This window comes from Manacus candei, unplaced genomic scaffold (genome assembly GCF_025592945.1).
Source record: "Manacus candei isolate 608988 ecotype Guabito, Panama unplaced genomic scaffold, ASM2559294v1 h1tg000015l, whole genome shotgun sequence".
In the NCBI taxonomy this organism is placed as follows: domain Eukaryota; kingdom Metazoa; phylum Chordata; class Aves; order Passeriformes; family Pipridae; genus Manacus; species Manacus candei.
Window position 1 is genome coordinate 9110779 of NW_026138063.1, and position 20402 is coordinate 9131180.

General features: G+C 57.4%; 1 protein-coding gene across 4 annotated transcripts in view; it reads left to right on the forward strand.

The window, feature by feature from the left end:
- Positions 1–16510, forward strand: part of EPHB3 (EPH receptor B3) — a 61249-nt gene extending 44739 nt beyond the window's left edge. For 3 of the 4 annotated variants that reach the window (XM_051781489.1, XM_051781488.1, XM_051781490.1), the window contains 15 exons: positions 2273–2337; positions 2706–3378; positions 10457–10612; positions 10764–11099; positions 11854–11978; positions 12137–12305; positions 12413–12518; positions 12879–12976; positions 13153–13275; positions 13375–13622; positions 13866–14081; positions 14172–14321; positions 14410–14603; positions 14768–14923; positions 15245–16510. In XM_051781489.1, coding sequence (XP_051637449.1) covers positions 2273–2337; positions 2706–3378; positions 10457–10612; positions 10764–11099; positions 11854–11978; positions 12137–12305; positions 12413–12518; positions 12879–12976; positions 13153–13275; positions 13375–13622; positions 13866–14081; positions 14172–14321; positions 14410–14603; positions 14768–14923; positions 15245–15353 — 2924 coding nt within the window. In that variant the 3' untranslated portion in view covers positions 15354–16510. The remainder of the gene's footprint in view (positions 1–2272; positions 2338–2705; positions 3379–10456; positions 10613–10763; positions 11100–11853; positions 11979–12136; positions 12306–12412; positions 12519–12878; positions 12977–13152; positions 13276–13374; positions 13623–13865; positions 14082–14171; positions 14322–14409; positions 14604–14767; positions 14924–15244) is intronic. The other variant, XM_051781491.1, reaches the window with a different exon arrangement.
- The last annotated feature ends 3892 nt before the right edge of the window (positions 16511–20402 follow it).

The window sequence follows — 20402 nt, forward strand, 5'->3', positions numbered from 1 at the left end:
TAGGCCCTCACGGCACCGCTGTGCCCTTATTAGGGCAGCCAGCACGGGGTCTGTCCCTCGGAGAGCTGTGGGCAGCTCCACTTGGGAACCTGCTCCCCCATTGTCTGGCACTGCCCACCTGCCCTGGTAGCCACTCCATGCAGGGGTCTGGGGAGTGCAGCAGCGTCCTTGGGGGTCTTGTGACCACACAGAGCTGCACTTGGGCTCCTACTGGTCTTCAATAACTGATGGTGTGGGAAATGGGAAGAGACAGGGACGGCGTGTTGCTGTGTTCCTTGGGCAGGTAGTGCCATGGGACTGAGCAGAGGCTGCCTCATGGGTGCCCAGCGCCATCCTGCCCATCCTGTGCCCCAGCCCTCCTGCGTTACCCAGTTGGCAGAGGGCTCCTTCTTTCTCCGCCTTTGTTTTTGCCAGATGCTCCTAGTTTGTGTTTTTGAAAAACAGTAAATAACCGCTACCCAGTAACCACCTCTGTGTTTGCGAATCAGAGCTGATGTCTGTTGTAGAGATTGCCTCCCTGCCCCTCTCTCACCGGGGAGCTAACACCATGAGGGGTTTTCCTCCCTCTGTCCCCCTTGCCATGTCCATTGCCAGTGCCACCAGCCCACAATAGGACTGTGCTTGTGTTTGCTCCAGGCAAGCAACCTGGGCAAGAAGCAGGCTCACTGGCCTGGCTGGGAACCTGGCAAACCGCGAGGCAGGTCGGAGAGCCCACGTGTCCCCAAATGTGCTTGTTTATCTGCGCCGCAGTGGCACCCACAGCCCATGCTCCCGGCCTGTCTGTGGGTGCTGGCGCAGGAGCTGCTGGCGGGTCTCCCCGGGGTGGGACGCGGGAGGAAGGTGTTTACCTCCAGACGGGCTTCATCCGAAACCCTGCAACGCGTGAATATTTCCTTCCTCCTCCACACTTCCTCCCTGGCTGGGTCAGCCTGTGGTTTTCCTGGGGTGGAGGGAAAGAAGTTGAAACTGCCTCTCACTCTGGGGCTGAGCCATGGTGCCGGCACAGCTGAGCTGCCCCGGCATGTCCTGTGCCCCAGCCAGCCAGAGTGAGAGGCTCCCACTGCTGGTTCTAGGGGCTAGAGAGCCATGGCTCCCTGCCCCTCATCTTGGGCCTGAGTGGGCTGATAGATGGATGGATGGATGGATGGATGGATGGATGGATGGATGGATGGATGGATAGACAGCCCTTGGGGAGCTGCATGGGCTTTGGGATGGGGCCATACCTGCAGCTGGGGAGCAGGATGCCCTCATCAGGGAGGCATTTTGGCACTGGTCCAGGGTCCTGCTTGGGGCAGGCACTAAAGCCCCTCTGGGCACATCAGGGTTTCCAGGCATTTGCACACTTCTTGCACTAGACCCCCCTTAGGCAGAAAAGGTTCCAGAAGACCCGCAATCCAGAAACCTCCAGGTGCCTGCTTCCCTCCAAACAGCCTAGAGGCCATCCCTGGAGTGGGGGTCACAAGGCCAGCAGCCCACAGCGGGGCCATTGGCTCCACAGCCTGTTGCCGTACTCTCTTCCTTGCATTTTGCTCCTGGTTTTTGCACGCAGTGCTCGCGTGGAGCCACGCGGCTCTGCCTGGGATTAGCGACAGCTGCCTGCAATTGCAGCTCTTCCCAGACAAGCGTCCTGCTCCCCCAAGGCTGGGGCTGGGGCTGTTTGGGGAATGCTGCCGGGGTGGTTTGTCTTGTAGTCTGCTCCAGGAATGTTGGCCAGACGGTCAAATTCTTCTCCCCTCTTGTAAAATGAGTGATGTGGGGCGTCTCTGGGAGAGCAGCCTGCCAGTCCCTCCTCCTCTGGATAAACCTGCCTGGCCCACACCGCCCTGTCATGGGAACGGGCCCTTTCAACCCCAGCCACAGTAAATACGCGCCCTGCCAAAGCAGAGGGGGAGGGAGCGGACGGGGGCGCCCGGTTTCCCTCCTCTGGCACCCCCTGTGCTGGCCGGGGGGCACAACTGGCTGTGCTGGTGGCTGGGGGTGGCAGCCCATCACCATCCCCCCCTCACCGCCTGGCCATCTCCTTGTCCTGCTTGCCTGCTCCGGCACAGCTCTCTGGGGACGCCTCGCTCTTCCTGTACTCCTGATGGGAGAAGAGAAATCTGGAGTCTGTCTGCTCCACTCCCGCTCCTCCCACCATGTCTCACCCCCCAAGTTGCTGTTTTCCACAGAAATGTCAGGCTCAGCTTTCTTCTCCCCCACTCCTCCTGTTTTTTTCCCTCTAATCTTGGCCTTCATCTCCAATTACTTCTTTCTCTCCTTCCTTTCTCTCCAGAGACCCTGATGGACACGAAGTGGGTGACCTCTGAGTTGGCCTGGACAACTCATCCAGAGACAGGGGTAAGTTTGGAGCCAGCCCTGGTCCTGACCTCCAAAGGGCACAGCTGGCCCTGGCCCCACGGGAATCAGGGTTGCTCACCAGTGCCTTTGTGGACCTGTGTCTTTGTCCTTCCCTCCCATGCTTATCCTCGCCTCATGAAACTATCTCCTCCTGACTCTGTGTCAGCAGAGCGGGAGTGCTGTGGGCCCTGGCCTGGGTTGCTCTTAGTCACCTTGATGACCAGGAGGGTTGTGACAGGTGTAGGTGCAGCTGCTGCCCTTCCCTGTTGACTGTTGCCTGTTCCCCCCCACCCTCAGCCACATTCACGATGTGTCCGTGACACTGATGTCCCCAGCTGGGGATCTAACCCTTCCCCTCTCGCTCACAGTGGGAAGAAGTCAGCGGTTACGATGAGGCCATGAACCCCATCCGCACGTACCAGGTCTGCAATGTACGGGAGGCCAACCAGAACAACTGGCTTCGCACCAAGTTCATCCAGCGCCAGGACGTCCAGCGCGTCTACGTGGAGCTGAAGTTCACTGTGCGGGACTGCAACAGCATCCCCAACATCCCCGGCTCCTGCAAAGAGACCTTCAACCTCTTCTATTATGAGTCAGACACGGATTCTGCCTCTGCAAACAGCCCTTTCTGGATGGAGAACCCCTACATCAAAGTGGATACAATTGCCCCAGATGAGAGCTTCTCCAAGCTGGAGTCTGGCCGCGTGAACACCAAGGTGCGCAGCTTTGGACCCCTCTCCAAGAATGGCTTTTACCTCGCCTTCCAGGACCTGGGAGCCTGCATGTCCCTCATCTCCGTCCGGGCTTTCTACAAGAAATGCTCCAACACCATTGCTGGCTTTGCTATCTTCCCGGAGACTTTAACGGGGGCCGAGCCCACTTCTCTGGTCATCGCGCCAGGCACCTGCATCCCCAACGCGGTGGAGGTGTCTGTGCCCCTAAAGCTGTACTGCAACGGTGACGGCGAGTGGATGGTACCTGTGGGAGCGTGTACGTGTGCCGCTGGGTACGAGCCGGCCATGAAGGATACCCAGTGCCAAGGTACGCACATGGCAGAGCGATCATGGCTTTTGTCCCCACGGATGCGTTGACGCGGTGGAGGTGGTTTTGTGTTGAGCTCAGTTTGGTTTTGGAGGCTCTTCCCTGAGAAGGGAGCAGGGTGGTTTCTCAGAGGACTGGCCTGCAGTTTGACTTGGAAACCTTAAAGCCTTTGTGGCCTGGCCTGGTGCGGTGTCTGCTGTGACACACTAGTTTGCAACCACCAGTGCAGGATGCATCTCCTTGCAGCTCCAGGCATGGTCCTCAGCAGGGATCCAGCACACCTAAGCCCCTGAGCATTACCAAAACCTTTCTCTTGCCGCTGCTGCCATATCCAGCATCTCCCCTCTCTCCCTCCTGCAGTGCTCGTGGCTGAGCCTATTGATTGTTCCTGGCAAGTGTGATTTCACGCTGCTTGTGCAGAGGCACTCGGAAGCCCTGGTGGTGATCGGGGCTCCACTGCGCTGTGGGAGAAACCACGTGGATGCATGCTCCCCCTGACAGTGCTGAAAGCTAGCAGCAGGGAGGGTGGGGAGCAGCATGAAGGCAGGGGGTCTGAAGCCTCTTCTTCTTGCTCAGAAGAGAGGGAAACACATCCTGCACATGTTGATGCTGGGGATGGAGAGCCACCATAGCAGCAGGATAGCTCTGTGTGGGTCCTGCAGTTGCCATGCTCTCCCACGGTAACTTTGGTGTTGCAGTTTAACCCAGTTTGGGTGTGTTGATAAGGAAAAATCTGCCTGGCTGGATCTTACTCTCCCTTGGGGTGATTTTTAAATTGGGAGCTTTCTCTGGCAGGCAGGACCCTGCCCTGGGGTGGCTGGGGTTTAGGGCAGAAAGGTCGCTGTTCTCCTTGGCTGGAGGCATTGAGCAGGGAGTGGGATGCTGGCTGGGCCCCCAGCACTGGATGCCTCATGCTCACCGATGACGGGATGCTTGGCGCTGGCCCTTTGCTTTTGGCAGGGGCCACACGATGTGGGACGGCCCGTGATGTGGGGCTCGGGCCAGGCTGGCCTCTCCGTTGGCTTTGGGAGTGGTGTTGCTGTCAGCCATGCTGCTGTGGCTGGTTGGGGAGAGCTCAGTCTCCACAGGGCTGCAGCTCTGCCGGGTGTCCAGAGCCTCCAGCACCGTCAGTGCCAGCACAGCCCTGACTTCGGTGTCCCAGCCCCCACGTCGCTCTTGAGAGCAGCCAATCTGGCTCCTCCTGGGGCAGATGGACACTGGTGCCAGGCATCCGTCCCCACTTAAAACTGTGCTCTGGGGTCCACGCTCCTGGGGAACTGGTTTCCTTCTTGCTTGGATTGGGAGATCTTGGACCATAAAGGGTGTTGGCTCTTTCCCAGCAGGGAGTGGGGTTTGGGCACAAGGTGACACCGTTTCCAGCCAGCATCTGGTCTCTGCCTGGCTGGGGCATCCCAAGGCAGGACTGAGGGCTCCTCGAGTTGGGCTCAGGGCATCGCTGGAGCCTAGAGTGAGGTCCACTCTCCACATCCCCCAAGCTGGATAGACCCCCACGTGGGCGGCTTTCCCGGCACCTTTGATTTTCCCCCCAAGCCCCAGCTTCTTCTGCTGCAGGCAGGGAAGCCATGCTGAGCCACGGGCACGTCTCCATCCGGCAGCCTGCCTTCTTGCTGGGCAGAAGCGGCAGTGTCCTCACGTTTCTCTGGGAAAGTTGCGCTGCGCTTGTAAGATCAGATTTTCCGCCATATGATCGTGTGTTTTAAGTGGAAACAGCTGAAGAAGGGCTGGGAGAAGCTGGAGCTGAAGCTCCCTTTTCTGCTCTTGGCTGGATGTTCCCTTATCCCATTTTGACAGTCCAGCACCACCGAGAAGGCTCCCGGCCCCCACATCATGGAGAGAGGTGTGGATGCAGCCCCACGGAGCTGGGGTTTCATCACTCCCACCCTGGGGAGCCCTCTGAGGCTTCACTGAGCGGGCGAGCAGCACTCCAGAGTGCCAGATGGCATTTTAATAAATAACAATACCCTGTTACCGCTTAGATGGGATAAGCCCTGTTGTAAATCTCCCCCTTTCCCCAGACTTTCAGTGGCCTTTGAAGATCTCCTCCTCCTCCTCTTTATCTCCATCCGGAGCCAAGATTAGGCCTTGCATTCAGACCTGTTACAATGCAGCTTGTATCCCAGTCCCTCGGGAGCAGAGGGCTCATCCTGCCCAGCTGAAGACAGATTCTTTGGCATGCTTTGTAAGGCGATACGCCAGGCTGGTACCTGGCGCTCTAGTCCTGAGTTGCCACAGCATTGATTTGGCATCTCATTCTCAGCCTCATTATCTTTATTTAATTAGCACACGGTCCTTCTGGGGGTTGTGCCGCTTCCCACACACTCCCTGCCACACAGAGCTGCAGAGGCAGCTCTTGCAGGATGAAGAAGAGCTGCTGACCAGGGAGGGGGACAAAGGCCCCCATATTCCTCCACAGACAGGGACACACTGCATTTGCACGCCAAGCCCTGCAATCCCATCTCTTCTCCTTTTGGTTAGCAAGCACCCAAACTGTTCAGAGGACCTGCTGTCAAGGGACTCCCTAAAAGTGCTCCCGGGCATGTGCTCCCATGCCAAATTCATTGGGGTTTGCACCCCTCATGTTGCTGGCTTCACGCAAAGAAAGGTTTGGGGTCTGGCTGGCTGCCATGCCAGGGTGAGCCGTGAGCCCCCTTGTCACTTGGTCCTATGTCCATGGGGGTCCTGGAGGAGGACCACAGTGCCCCCAGAGCCTACACCCCACTCAGGAGGGAGACTGAAGCTGTGTGGTGCAATCTGTGGATACCCAAACCATAAGAGCACCTGAGGTGACAGTGTCCAGCCTGACACCACACTTTCCTGAGACCCATTTCTCAGACTTTTTGATGTCCCTTTTCTCTTGGCACCAGCCACTGAACATTTGGGCACAGTCAGTAGGTGAGCGCAGGTCAGGCTGGGGCCAAAACCAGAATTTTTGCAAAAATAAATTTCCCTTGCAATCAGTGACTAATGGAAACATCACCCTGAATTAAAGAAAAAAAAATTGCCAAGCAAGCATTGGACTTGCCAACTGTTTGCAGCTTTGCATTGCAACATGGGCTTGCTGCATGAAACCCAGGAAGTGAAACTGCCTGGGATTAATTGCCCGGGCTCCCAGATCAAAGGCAGCAGCAGGGAAGGCAGGGAGAACTGCCGGTTTATAGCCAGGCAACTCCACAATGGGTTACTTGTAACACGTTCGAGGAAATCTGCCCCTGCTGTACTGCCTGTGACCCACTGTGGCTTGAGAGGCAGCTTTGCTTATTGAATTTTTTTCTTTCCTTGAAAAAAAATGCTTTCCCGCCTGTTCTTTGGATGCCACTTCAAACCCCTGAGGGCTCTTTCCCTTCCCTCCCTTCAGATTTACTCCATCCACTTTTGGACTGCGCTGGTGTGAAATATTTTCACCTAAAGTGTGATTATTTTATTTTTTTTTAAATAACTGCCTTTTAAGAGAGACTTAAAAACAGAGTTACCGCCTCAGCTATAGCCAGGCTGTTGCTTCCACAGTTCTGCTCCATCTGCAGCCTCTTATGACAGCGGGAAGGGAGCGAGCCATGCGGGTTCATAAAGCACAGATCGTCCCAAGCAAAGCCGGCTGCTGCCTCTAAAGAAATTACAGGGTTGTTGGGCAAAGGGATATGATCAGTTTAATTTATCTAGGCTGAAACAAGGCATTCTGCTTCATCCTACAGGGAGAGAAATAGCTGGAAGGATGCTGGAATAGTGTAGTGTGAATGGGAAAGCAGTTGAGACATGAGACACGGTAGTTTGGGGCTAGTGTTTCCTGATGTGTCACGACTATCCTTGCCTTTCCCAAGGGAGGGAACCCCAAAGTTTTGGGGATGCACTCAAGGTTCGTTGCCGCTTGCCTGCATCCCGTGCAATAATGGAGGCTGCCTGTGGGATGAGTCACTGCTCTCTGCTGCTGCCAGGAAGGTTTTATTTCGGTGTTTTTTTCAGCTCCCTTCCTTGGATTTTATTCACCAGTGTGGGGATTGTATGTGGGAATAGTGCCCTCCTCTTCCCCCAGCCCTGTGCTGCAGCTCTGTGAGGCAGGATCAGGCCCTGGAGGTGGGCGACTGATGAAAATTCTGGAGGGGCTGCCAGAAGCAACCGGATGGCCGAGGTTGCCGTGCCATGCCGGCTGTGCAATGCTCCATAGAGGGTGCAGGGGCAGCTTTGCAGCAGGGCTTTGTTACTGCCCTCCTCCCTCCCACACCCCACACAAATCCCCTCAGAGGCCGATCCCTGCTGTCAGGCCAGACTGCCTCTCCCTCCCATCAAACCAGCAGCTCCTCTTCAGGCCGGGGAGCTCCGCTTCGGTTCCCTGACCTGTTATCCTGTGGCTGTCAGTGACTGTCATGTTCTCCCCAGAGGTGACCGCAGCACAGCACCAGGAGATGTGATCTGTGTGCAGAGGTTCAGAGTTGTTATTTTATTTGAGGACACTTCAGCAGGAAAAGTGCTTATGCAAAGCTCTCAGTAGGGAGAGGGGAGCCTGGCTTCCCAGCTCCGGCTGGATGGAGTCACAGTCCCACTCCAGAGCTCCCAGGCTCGTTCCGCGGCTTGCCGGCCAAGACAGTGGTTGTTGTACAGGCAGTTTCTTGCAGAGAAGAGATGACACAGCGGCTTATCCACCGGGGACCTGGGATCAGCTTTCAGCTCGGTTACAGCCTTCAAATGTGGCGGCTGAGAGCTGTCATGCTGCCACCGAGGTCTTTATGCTCTGATTTATTAAGCAGAGTTGGAAACTTAAACACTGGAGTGCATCTGGGCCTCGGTCCCTCTCCTGCTCTTCCCCGCTTAACAGGGCTAAGACATGGCTCTCCCCCCTCCTGCCAGGGTAGCATGAGAATGTGAAGAAATGACCTTCACCCCTTGTGCCTGCACTGGGCACTCCTGCGGGGTGGCAGGCACCTGCCCCAGGACAGCTCTGCCTGTCCCTTCCTCCCATATCTGGGAGGTCACTGTCCCCTCCATGCCTGTAACCCACTGGGCACCAGCTGGCACTGCATGTGCAGGAGGCCAAGTGCCCTCATCCCTCCTGCATCCTTTGCAGAGTACCTGGCTGTCCCTAGCTGCCATGCCATGCTTGGGCTGTCAGCTTCACACAAGCTCTGGTTGCTCTGACTTCACTCTCCCCCCAACAAGCCTGTTATTTCAGGGGGTTTTGTCCCTGATGGATCTGGGCTCCTCTCCATAACCAAAGCATGTTTGGCAGCTTTCTGAGCCCAGAGCATTCCTGTCCAAGAGGTTTCAGTCATCTCTCATTCCTCAACAATCTGGTTCCTTATGTGTGAATCTGCATCCACCCAGTTTGAACCGCCCGGGACTCCAGCTGGGGTGGGTCTGCCTGTGCTGAGGCTGCTCTGCGACCTCTGGGCATCTGCTGTCCACATAAAGACCCATTTTGTGGTGGCCAGGGTGTCCCAGGCTGGGGAGATGGGAGCCCTGGACCTGCTGGCCTCCCATTGCTAGCCAAGGAGCAGGTCTGCACACTCCTTTGCCCTCCAGCCTGCACAGTGAGACAGGCTAAGCTTTCATTTCCAAAGGGAAGGCCCAGAGGCTGGGTGAGCTCAGGTCAAGGAACTGGAGTGAGTCGAGCCATGTGGTCGGTCCTGTTTTGACCAAAGAAGTCTCCTTGCCGGAAGGCTCACACCCTGAGAGCAGGAAGTAGCTCCTGCCACCCATGCAGGCAATGGGACTGGAGAGCACACAGTCCCCTCTGTGGCAGCGGGGTGACACCCCCTGTGAGGGGCTGCTCTCACATACCCCTGCCCAGCAGCACCGTGCTGGAGTGGGGCTTCTCCCTTGGGGCTTCTACTTCCCGGTGTCTGGTCAAACCAGGGGCCCAGGACAGCACCCCGGACCTGCGTGCGGGTCCCTGCAGGGCCGGCCCGGCAGCGTGTGACTCAGCAGCGCTCCACGCCCCGTGTGGGGCTGCAACCAGCCGGAAAACTTCCACAGAGGGTGACGGGAGATGCCTCATAGCAGGAAACTTCCACTTGCCACAGCCTGGTGAAGCACCAGGAAACCTCCTCCTGTTTTCAGGGTGACGTGTGACAGGGGTGGAAGGTGGGACAGGGCTATGCCGAAGCAAAGGTGGCACCAGCAGGTCTCTCATCTGGCTGCAAACACAGAGCACAGAATCCACTTCCTTGGGCAGCACTGTGATAAATTGGGCTATTTTGAGGTGTGGGTTGGGTTCCTGAGGCCACATTGCTCCTCAACTCAAGTGCTGTTAATCCTTTCACGTGCCCCTCGTTACAAATAAACACCCTGTGGTGCCAATCAGGCCATATCCCAGGACTTATGGCTCCTTGAAGGACCCTGATCGGAAGTGGAGGAGGGAGGTGGCAGTGATGCTGAAGCAGCTCTTTAGCCAAGGACCTGCAGGAATGTTTTCATCTCACTCAGTGCTCCACTTGAGCCGACCTCGGGAGGTGCCACCGCCCCGGGACTGAGAAGTGGCTGAAGAGCCCAAGGCGGAAGGTTTGGGGCTGAGTGGCTGATTTTGGATGGTGGAGGCCTCTCACAGGGGCTACTGCAAGCAGGGCTGAGAAATCCTTTCCTTTTGAGCCTTAATTCCAGCTCAAATTCCGGAGAATGGATCAATGACCTTATGGAGCGTGCTGGGTCGGGAAACCATCTGGGGAAGGGAGCATGGCAAAACCCTTGGGAAGAGCAGTGAAGAAACAAAACCGATGATGTGGTCTCCTGAATGGACTGCCCTGCCCCCAGTGCTGCTGGTGGTGACCAGCTCTTCCCATTTCTAATTACCGTGGTCCTGCTGCTGGAGCGCAGCATTTCCTGGGCAGAGCTGTGCCTGAGCTGGCTGGTGCTCCTGCCCTCTGGCAGCCCACTCTTGCCCACTCTGCACAGCCAGAGGTGCTACATACCTGGGCATGGCTGACAGTGATGGAAAGACTTGTAAGTGGCCTTCAAGCCACTGATTGAAGATTTGGCAGGGCAGTGAGGAAGGATCTCCCCAGCCTTGTTGAGGGCAATGGATGCTTTCTGGGTTCACTTTATAACTCAGGTCTGTTTTTCCTTTCTCCAGCGTGTGGCCCAGGAACCTTCAAGTCTAAGCAGGGGGAAGGTCCCTGCTCTCCCTGCCCTCCCAACAGCCGGACCACATCTGGAGCAGCAATGGTCTGCACTTGTCGAAATGGCTTTTTCCGGGCAGACACAGACCCTGCAGACAGTGCCTGCACCAGTGAGTCCTGCCCGGGGCAAGGAGGGGAGGCAAGGGGAGCTGTGGAAGTGGTGAGGGTCCACGTCTGGGGTGGAAGAGCATGCTGGGCCCACACCAGGCATGAGCTGGGCATGAGGACATGCCATCCCTGACCCCCCCATTCTCCCTGCAGGCGTCCCCTCGGCCCCCCGCAATGTCATCTCCAATGTGAACGAGACATCGCTGGTGCTGGAGTGGAGCGAGCCACAGGACACGGGCGGGCGGGATGACCTGCTCTACAACGTCATCTGCAAGAAGTGCAGTGTGGAGCGGCGCCTGTGCACCCGCTGCGACGACAACGTGGAGTTCGTGCCGCGCCAGCTCGGCCTCACCGAGCGACGCATCTACATCAGCAACCTGATGGCCCACACCCAGTACACCTTCGAGATCCAGGCTGTGAATGGCATCTCCAACAAGAGTCCCTACCCTCCCCATTTTGCCTCTGTCAACATCACCACCAACCAGGCAGGTCAGTGGAGCTGCAAGGAGCAGGGGCTGGATCTCTGCCGCAGAGCGGAGCAGAGATTTCCTGCTGACAGCCTGGGAGGCTGCAGTCCTTTGTGGTGCTGCGTAACTGGCTCTCCACGTCTGCATCTAATCCCCTGGGTGAACTGCCCTCTCCGTTTAACGCATGTCTCCTGAGGAGATGTGATCAGAACACATGCAAGTGGAGAAGGGTAGGGTTGGCAGATGCTCCAGAGAACTCTGGAGCTCCTGGACCTACCCCAGAGATGCTGTGCCTGCTGCAAAGGAAGGAGGAAGGAAATGAGATTTCTCCCCTGTGGGCCTGGGAAGGCTCAGCACCAGCCCAAAGCTTTGCAGCCAGCCGTTCCCTCCCTCTGCCATTCCCTCCTTCCACCTGCTCTGGCCCTGCTCCAGCACACTGGTAATCTCCAGCCACTGTGCTCTGATCTGATTTCATGGGTCTTGGTGGGGTGGAGCGTGGAGCTCCTGGCAAGTGGAGGAAGGGAGGGAGCCCCAGTTTGGGCTGGCAGGGCACTTCCCCAGACCAGTTTGCAGCTAGGCATGGGGTGAAGCCTTGGTACTATTTCTGAGGCTCCCCTTGGTGTTGAGATCACACCTCCGTACAGAAACTTGGGGGAGGCCAGTGTTTTCCATGCCTTTCCACCAAGATCATCCAAGCAGGTCCTACACTGATGTGGGATGGTGGAGGGGGGGAGCCTGGCACCAGTGGCTCATTCTTCCTCTGCCCTCTTTCCTAGCCCCATCTGCCGTGCCGACAATGCACCTGCACAGCAGCACTGGGAACAGCATGACCCTGTCATGGACTCCCCCAGAGAGACCCAACGGCATCATTCTTGACTATGAGATCAAGTACTCGGAGAAGGTAAAGCAGGAGCAGCTTTTTCCCTCCTCCAGCCTTTCTTAGTTGGCCATCAGCTCTGTGGCAAAGGGAGCCACTGCAGAGATGGTCCCTGGGGAATGTGGGAGCCACCAAACAGGGGAGGGCTTCCCAGAGGTGACGCCCACATGTCTCCCCTACAGCAAGGCCAGAGTGATGGCATCGCCAACACAGTCACCAGCCAGAAGAACTCGGTGCGGCTGGATGGGCTGAAGGCCAATGCTCGGTACATGGTGCAGGTCCGGGCACGCACCGTGGCTGGATATGGCCGCTACAGCCTCCCCACGGAGTTTCAGACAACTGCAGAGGGTGGTAGGTACCAGGACTGGGCTGCCTCCATCCCCCAGCCCTCCTATGCATGCTCCTATGCATGCTCCTTCCCTAGCTTGACTTTGATTCCTGCCTCTCCATCCGTCCAGGCTCCACCAGCAAGACTTTCCAGGAACTGCCTCTGATCGTAGGTTCGGCCACAGCAGGGTTGGTGTTCGTCATCGTTGTGGTGGTGATCGCTATCGTCTGCTTCAGGTACTGGCTTTACAGGGAAGGGTGGGTTCAGAGCTGGGTTTGGGGGTTGCTCCTTTGTGCCACAGAGCTTTCTTCCCCTGACCTACGGGCAGAGCTCTGTCAGCTCCAGTCTGAGAGCGAAGGACTGGACCTGCCATGCAGGGATCCCAGACCTTGGGTTCTGTGGAAGGACTGTACCGGTCTCCTTCCCCAGCATGAGCTGTGCTCTGCCATCTTTGCAGCACAACTAGGCCATCTCCTCCCATAGCACCTCGGGTGGAGGGATGGCTCTGCACGCAGACTGCCAGAGGGAAGGCTCTCTGGCATAGACTGTCTATGCTGGGATTTCGAAGCTGGCAGTGAATGTCTTTGCCCCATCAGGAAAGGGATGGTTACTGAACACCTCCTCTCGTCTCCTTTGGGCAGGAAGCAACGCAACAACACCGACCCTGAGTACACAGAGAAGTTGCAGCAATATGGTGAGTGTGAGAGCCCAGCAAATGGGCTCTGCCTGCTCTCTCCCAATTCCTGCCCTGTGCGCAGGCAAAGGTACAGCCTTTGCTAATGAAGGAGGGGTGGGCTGACAGCCAGCCAAGTAACTTGGCATCTGTCACCTGTGCTGTGTCCCTCCTGGTCATGACTCCTGCCTTTGCAGTTACCCCTGGGACGAAGGTGTACATTGACCCCTTCACATATGAGGACCCTAATGAAGCTGTTCGGGAATTCGCCAAGGAGATTGACATCTCCTGTGTGAAAATTGAGGAGGTCATTGGAGCAGGCAAGTCCTGGATATGGGCACAGCAGCTGCTGAGACTACCACCTCCCACCCTGTCCCATGGCTCACTGTGCTGCTCTCCTCTCTCCTTCCCCACCACAGGGGAGTTCGGTGAGGTTTGTCGTGGACGCCTGAAGCTGCCCGGCCGCCGTGAGATCTTTGTGGCCATCAAGACGCTGAAGGTGGGCTACACCGAGCGGCAGCGGCGGGACTTCCTGAGCGAGGCCAGCATCATGGGCCAGTTCGACCATCCCAACATCATCCACCTGGAGGGTGTGGTCACCAAGAGCCGCCCCGTCATGATCATCACGGAATTCATGGAGAACTGTGCACTTGACTCCTTCCTCCGGGTGAGCATCCATACCTTCCTGCCCTGGGGTGGGGACTGCTGTGAATGGGGGACAGCAACTCCAAGCCTTTCCCCACCCCTCTATATTGTCATGCTAGAGTCCCTGGAGCTAAACTCTGCATAGACATCATGGGGTGGGAGAAGAGGGGTGGCTCTAGGGAGGAGGAAGATGATGGTGGCACATTGGGATCCTTCCTCAGTCTGTTTGGTGGGTTGCAAGCCCCTCTGATCTCTCCCTTGGCAGCTGAATGATGGGCAGTTCACAGTCATCCAGCTGGTGGGAATGATGCGAGGCATCGCTGCTGGCATGAAGTACCTTTCGGAGATGAACTACGTGCACCGGGATCTGGCTGCCCGCAACATCCTTGTCAACAGCAACTTGGTCTGCAAAGTGTCCGACTTTGGGCTCTCTCGCTTTCTGGAGGATGACCCGGCTGACCCCACCTACACCAGCTCCCTGGTATGGGACACTCGTGAGGGATCCACTGATCTGGGGGTGGGGGGAGACACCTCAGGTATGTGCTAATCAGGGAGCTGTGTGTCTGTGCAGGGGGGCAAGATCCCAATCAGATGGACGGCTCCTGAGGCCATTGCCTACCGCAAATTCACTTCAGCCAGCGATGTGTGGAGCTACGGCATCGTCATGTGGGAAGTTATGTCCTACGGGGAGCGACCTTACTGGGACATGTCCAACCAGGACGTAAGTGCTCTCTGGGGAGCGGGGAACTGGGGGCTGTAGGCTGCCTGTGGGAGCCCAGGTGGCTCACAGCCTACATGTCTCTCTGCAGGTGATCAATGCAGTGGAGCAGGATTACCGCCTGCCACCCCCCATGGACTGCCCCACTGCACTGCACCAGCTGATGCTGGACTGCTGGGTGCGGGACCGCAACCTGCGGCCCAAGTTTGCACAGATCGTCAACACGCTGGACAAGCTCATCCGCAATGCTGCCAGCCTGAAAGTCATCGCCAGCGTCCAGTCTGGGTCAGTGGCATTCCTGTTTCCAGCCAGGGCTTCCCCCAAGCCCAGGAAATGCTGGAGTGGTTGGAAATAGACTGTGGGAGGACAGGGATAAGAAATATCCCCTGCTTCCAGTTACATCTCTCTGCCCTCTGCTGCCTGTGACCTGTGGCTCTCTTGCCCTTTAGCATCTCCCAGCCGCTTCTGGACCGCACCGTCCCGGATTACACCACCTTCACCACCGTGGGAGACTGGCTGGATGCCATCAAAATGGGACGGTACAAGGAGAACTTTGTCAATGCCGGGTTTGCCTCCTTTGACCTGGTGGCACAGATGACTGCAGAGTAAGTCCCTGCTTGCAGAGGAGAGAAGTGGCTGGGGCTGGGGCTGCTGCACAGTGTCCCTTGTCACTTGCCTCTCTGACAGCCACCTCCTCCCACCTGGGCACGTAGTTGGCTGAGTTAAGGCTGGGATTTAGCATCCAGTCCCAAGGGAGTTCAGGTCTGGGATTCAGCATCTAGTCCCCTGGTGTTAGAGGAGCACCAGAGCTTAGCAGAGGGCTGTAATGCAGACGGATAGGTCCCTAGCCTTGCAGCTACATGGGGCAGGGCCACATGCTGATGTTGCTGGTGGTGGGGGGCTGAGTCTTCACCTTGTCTTTGCAGGGACCTGCTGAGGATAGGGGTGACGTTAGCAGGGCACCAGAAGAAGATATTGAGCAGCATTCAGGACATGAGGCTGCAGATGAACCAGACGCTCCCAGTGCAGGTTTGACCACAGGGGACTCTGCATTGGAACGGACCGAGGGAACCTGCCAACCAGGTTCAGTTTGCGGTGCAGCCCAGCTTCCCGTTTTCCCCTCCACACGGCGCTCCTCTGCCTCGGACGGTCGCCTGGGACGGGATGGGACTGGACACCCTTCCCTGGATCAAAGGCACTCATGCCGAGAGGGAGCCCAGCTTTTCGTCCCGTGTCCTGGAGCGGCGAGGCAGCAACACATCTTCATATTGAAGGTGGATTATGGGACAGAGATGGCACATCCCGCTTCCCGCCCTGTCTCGGTGCTCATCGGTTTGAAGAGTTGTTCTGCTTCTTGGATTTCTTTTCACCCCGTTTTCCCCCCAGTCCTCACTTCCCTCACCTCCCCAAGGCCACAGACTGTTGACCCGTCCACTGAGTCCATCAGACACGTCAGAACCCTTCCCTAACTCTGGTCCTCAAATGGAAGCAGCCGGGGGAGGCCAAGCCAGCGACAGGGCTGGGGCCACCAGCCCCAGACAATCACTTCTCTCCTCCAGCCCTGGCGAGCCCTCCGTCCGAGGGTCTGCACTGGAACGTGTCCGAAGGGAAGGCTTCGCTCCCTTTCTTGGCTTTGCACGCCAGAACTCGAACCCGATTTACTATGCAGGGAGTTAGGCAAAAAAAATGAAAAAAGAAAAAAAAAGAGATATATTAAAAAAAAAAAGAAAAGAGGGAGCAGAAAGGGGAGGGAGGGGGACCAGCTGCCTGGCTCCACATCTCTTACCCTCTTGGTTCTCCTGGCCGGCTCTGGACTGCAGAGCGAGGCCGTCAGCACGTTTGCACAGGGACCCTCCGCCCCCGGACCGACGGCAGCCGCGCTCCCCCCGAGGGGCCGGAGAGCGGGGCTGGGGTGGGGGCTGCGCCGGGGCCGCGGCTCCCGCAGCCTCCTCTTTTATGCAGAAGGAGCAGGTGCCGCCGGCATGGCTGCCCACTCCTGACACACGCTGTGATTGCTGCCAAAAGACTCACTCACCTTTCCCTGAGGATTCACTGCAGCCCGGTTCCTCCGAGCCGAGGGAGAGACTCCCAGCGTGCCTGAGTGTGCGTGAGTGTGTGCATGCGTGCGTGGGTGTGTGCTGGCCGCAGGACTGTGGGAGGCAATGGGCAGAATAAAGGCAATAAGAATTTTACCCGAGTTTCCTTTGCTCGATCGCGCTCTCATTGGATGGGCCTGGCTGCCTGCAGCTTTGCTGCCCACCAGGGCCATCCTCTTCTTCCTCCTGTCCAACCCCAAGCTGGCTCTATGCCCCTTTCTGCTCCCGTCTTCTCTTGCTGTCATGTTTTCGGGTTGTCCCACGGGGAGCAGGCAGTGATGATGTACCCACCCTGCAGTGCTGGGAGACCCAGCGCGCTCCGTGTGGGGTGCATAGGGTGGAGGTTGTGAGTCCCAGAGCAGAGCCAGTCAGGAAACTCCATCTAATGTACTAGAGGTGCTCAGCAACTTTTTCCCCCATTCCCTCATCAAGTCAGGCTGAAACTGGGGGAATCAAACACTGAATGTGAAAGCCAAGTGGAGAGCAGGCATGCACACTGCCCATCCCAGTGCCAGAGGGTCCCCACAGCCCCGAGGCTTCTCCCCAGGGTGCTGCTCCTTCTCTGCTCCCCCTGGGCAGAATCTGGCCCCCAGCAGGAATGTTGCAACAGCCCCTGGGCATCCCTCAATCACTGGCCTCACTCTTCCCTGTGAAATGGCGGCTGCTGAGCCAGGTGGGAACACACCAAGGTGAACCAACTGGCTGCAGGCAGCAAGGTAACCCCCTGGGAGAACAGAGCCAGGGATCCCATGCCCTCAGTCCAGGGGGGATTGCTCCATAGTAGCCAAGTGGGACCACCAGTTGCTCATCCTGGGTTTCTCAGGTCCCTCTTGGCTGCAGTACACCTTGCTGGCTGGCTTATGGGGTGCTTTGCTGGCAGTGCATAGGGGCAAGCAGTTGCTCCCCAAAATGAGGAGGTGCGCCCATTTGCTCCCCACTACTTGGCCCTGCTCCCCTCCTTCCCAGGCTGACAGAGCAGGTGTTGTTTTTCCCCTTTCCTTGGAACTGGCCTGCCTTTGGGTTTCTCATTAACCCCGTCCTTCTCCACAGAGAACAGTAAACAAGTCCGGGAGGGCGGCTGGCAGCAGGTCCTGTACCAGGCAACGGTCTCCCTGCTTCCCACCATCTCTTCTTTGCAGGATGTATCTGGAATGCTGGCTGCTGGGGACACTGCAGCCTCATTTTGCTGGGATTTCCCATCCTGTCTTTCTCCCTATCCTGTCTGCTCCCCAGCCTGCCACAGTGGGACCCCAAACAGCAGCGCTGGGCAGACCTCACTCCTCTCCCAGATCAGGCCAAGGAACCCTGTCACTGGGAGACTTTAAAGAGCAAGTGGCTAAAGAGGTGTCAGAGCCTATTTGGGGCTTGCTAATTCCCCATAGTCCTCCACCTGGAAGCACTGTGGGGCACAGGATCTGCCCCTTTCCTCCCTTGTCCCCCCAGCCCCTGCTGCTGCAAGGTTTGGGGTCCCACTAGCCCCAGTGCACCTCAAACATCCCCACCTCAACCTTCTATTCTGGCCTGACTTTGCTTTGGGGAGAGGCCCTGCTCATTTCAAACAACAAGCCCCTTCTCCCAGCCTTCTCCATGCACACCCTACTCCCATGGGGCAGGACACGGCATTCCTGCAGCCAGCCTGGGTGCACCCAGCAGCTCTCCTCATGCTGTACCTGCCACCTCCCTTTCCATATCAATCCACACTGGGGGAAAGCTCTGTTCCATGGTGAAAGAAAAGCAACAACAAAAAAACAGCAGCCAGGGAAATCAATGCGAGCGTGCGTTTGTAAAAATATTTTTTAACAAAAAGACTTTTTTCAATTAAATTATTTAAGGAATTTTATGGAGGTCTGTGATGCCTGTGTGGTTCTTTGGGGGCTCTGGGTGCCAGGGAGCCCTGCGCTGGGGGGGTGAGGGTGTGTTTGGGCACTGTGTGTGTGAAAGCGAGCCCACGGCAGTGAGCAGGAGGCACTCGGCACCTCAAGCCCAGCCCGAGTGCCCCCCAAAGATGTTCCTTGCCTCCTCCCAGAACAGCCAATGAGTGAGGACTTTTTGAGGGCCTGAGGGGACCAGAGGATGCTCCCAGAGCCCTCACCCCTCAGATGCCTCTGCAGGAACATCCTGGGGTCACAGGGATGGGAACAGTGTGGGGTGGCCCTTGGGGAGCATGGTGGCCAGGCTGGGCTGGGGGAAAGGCAAGCCCTGCCTGCACCCTGCCTGCACTATGCCTGTGCCCTGGGCTTCCCCTCTCCCAGCCCATGCAAAAGAGTCTTTTGTGCTGCTGGGTTTTTTCCCCCCTTTTAATTCCTAACCAGGAGATTAAGGGAAGACAAAGGCTACGATTGTTCCTGCTCTGCAGAGAGCTGGAAAGTTTGGGGAGGGGGAACCATCCCTTTCCAGACAGACCCATAGGAGGGGGCCATGCACCCCAGGTGGAGGGGCCAGGATGGGGAGGACACCCTGGGAGTGGCGGTGGGGGGTCCTGGGGCACAGCTGGGGTGAAGGCACACTGGGTGCTAAGGGGGGACCCTGCTGGAGTGGGATGCGGGCTCAGGGCTCCAGCAGGATGGTGGGAGGCTCTCTGCAGTGGAGGAGGAGGAGGAGGAAGGCTGAGGATGAGGGGTTGGCCGGCTTGGCGGCTGCTTGGCGTTTTCCCTGCTAACTCTTGGCTGACACCTCAACGACTTGGCAGGGAGAGGATCCCGCAGCCCTGTCAGCCGCCTGGGGCCAGCACAGCTGGAAGGGATCACGGCTCGGCATGGCTTGGTCCATGACCCAGCAGGCCAGCACGAGGCATGGGGCAGCGAGGGCTTGGTCTTCTTCCACAATCTCTGCCATGTCCCCACTGCCACACTGTGCCTATGGGAATTGCCAGCACAGCCTTGCTGGGGTGTCACATCCTGCACCCGCTCAGCCAAGGACAGGCCGGACGCCGGCCAGGCGGGTCATTGCCTTGTGGCCGGAGCCAGGGACACACCATGGCCCAGAAAGGGGCTGTCCCTACATCACGAGGGATAGGACCCAGAGCATTTTCCCATGCTCGCAAAGAGCCACGAGACACCCACGAACACCCCAGCTCTGCTCCTTCTGTTTCCCGTTAAGATTATTTATTGGTAATTTTTAAGACCACTTACAGACTCTGTTCACGTGCCAGGACCCTACACGGCTTTTTCCCAGGGCTTTTTTTTTATTAAAAAAAAAAAAAAGAAATTGTTTTAATCATTTTCTTTCCATTCCTTCCTTCCAGTCTCCTTTGGTTGCTAGCAGGGGATTTGCACATGGTGCAACGTCTGTCCTCTGCTGCTGACGCAGCTCGTCCTCCCTGAGCACTGCTGCCAGGGCTGCATCCTCACCCCCTCATCAGGTCTGCGTGTCCCCACAGGGGGACCATGAGGGACAAGACCCCCAGGAGCTGCCAGCCAGCCTGGGATGCTCTGGAAAAGGGGATCTGAGGGCCAGGGGCTGCCTTGGGGAGCAAGAGGCAGCTCTCTCCCAGATGCCTGGGAGCTGACATCGTCTTTGGCAGAGCAGCCAGCAAGCAAATGCGCCCGCATCAATCACACTGCGCCTGTCTGCTCTATTCAGGGAGCAGAATCTCACCCAGTGATGGACCACGAGGCAAAAAGCAGATTTGGGTTATTAAACAAGACCAGGGAAATGCCTCGACCCAGTGTGGTCTGGGAAAGGCTGAGTCTGCAGGGGAAAATCAGATGGAAAGCAATGGTGGCCCTGCTGGTAGGGCTGAGGCTGCCACCAAGGGCTGCCCTGGCTAGAAACGTTGACTCCTTTGGGAATGAGAGGACCAAAGGACTGCCACGTGGGCAGGAGCGATAGCTAGAAATGCCCTAGTCCCTGCCAGCTTGCCTTGCCTGGGTTTCACTGACCATCACCCCTGCCCATCCCCAGAGTATCACAGATATTGCTGCCTGCACCCTGTGGAGCAACATCAACCAGGACACTGCCCACCCAGCCCCTCCTGCCACCCAAATCT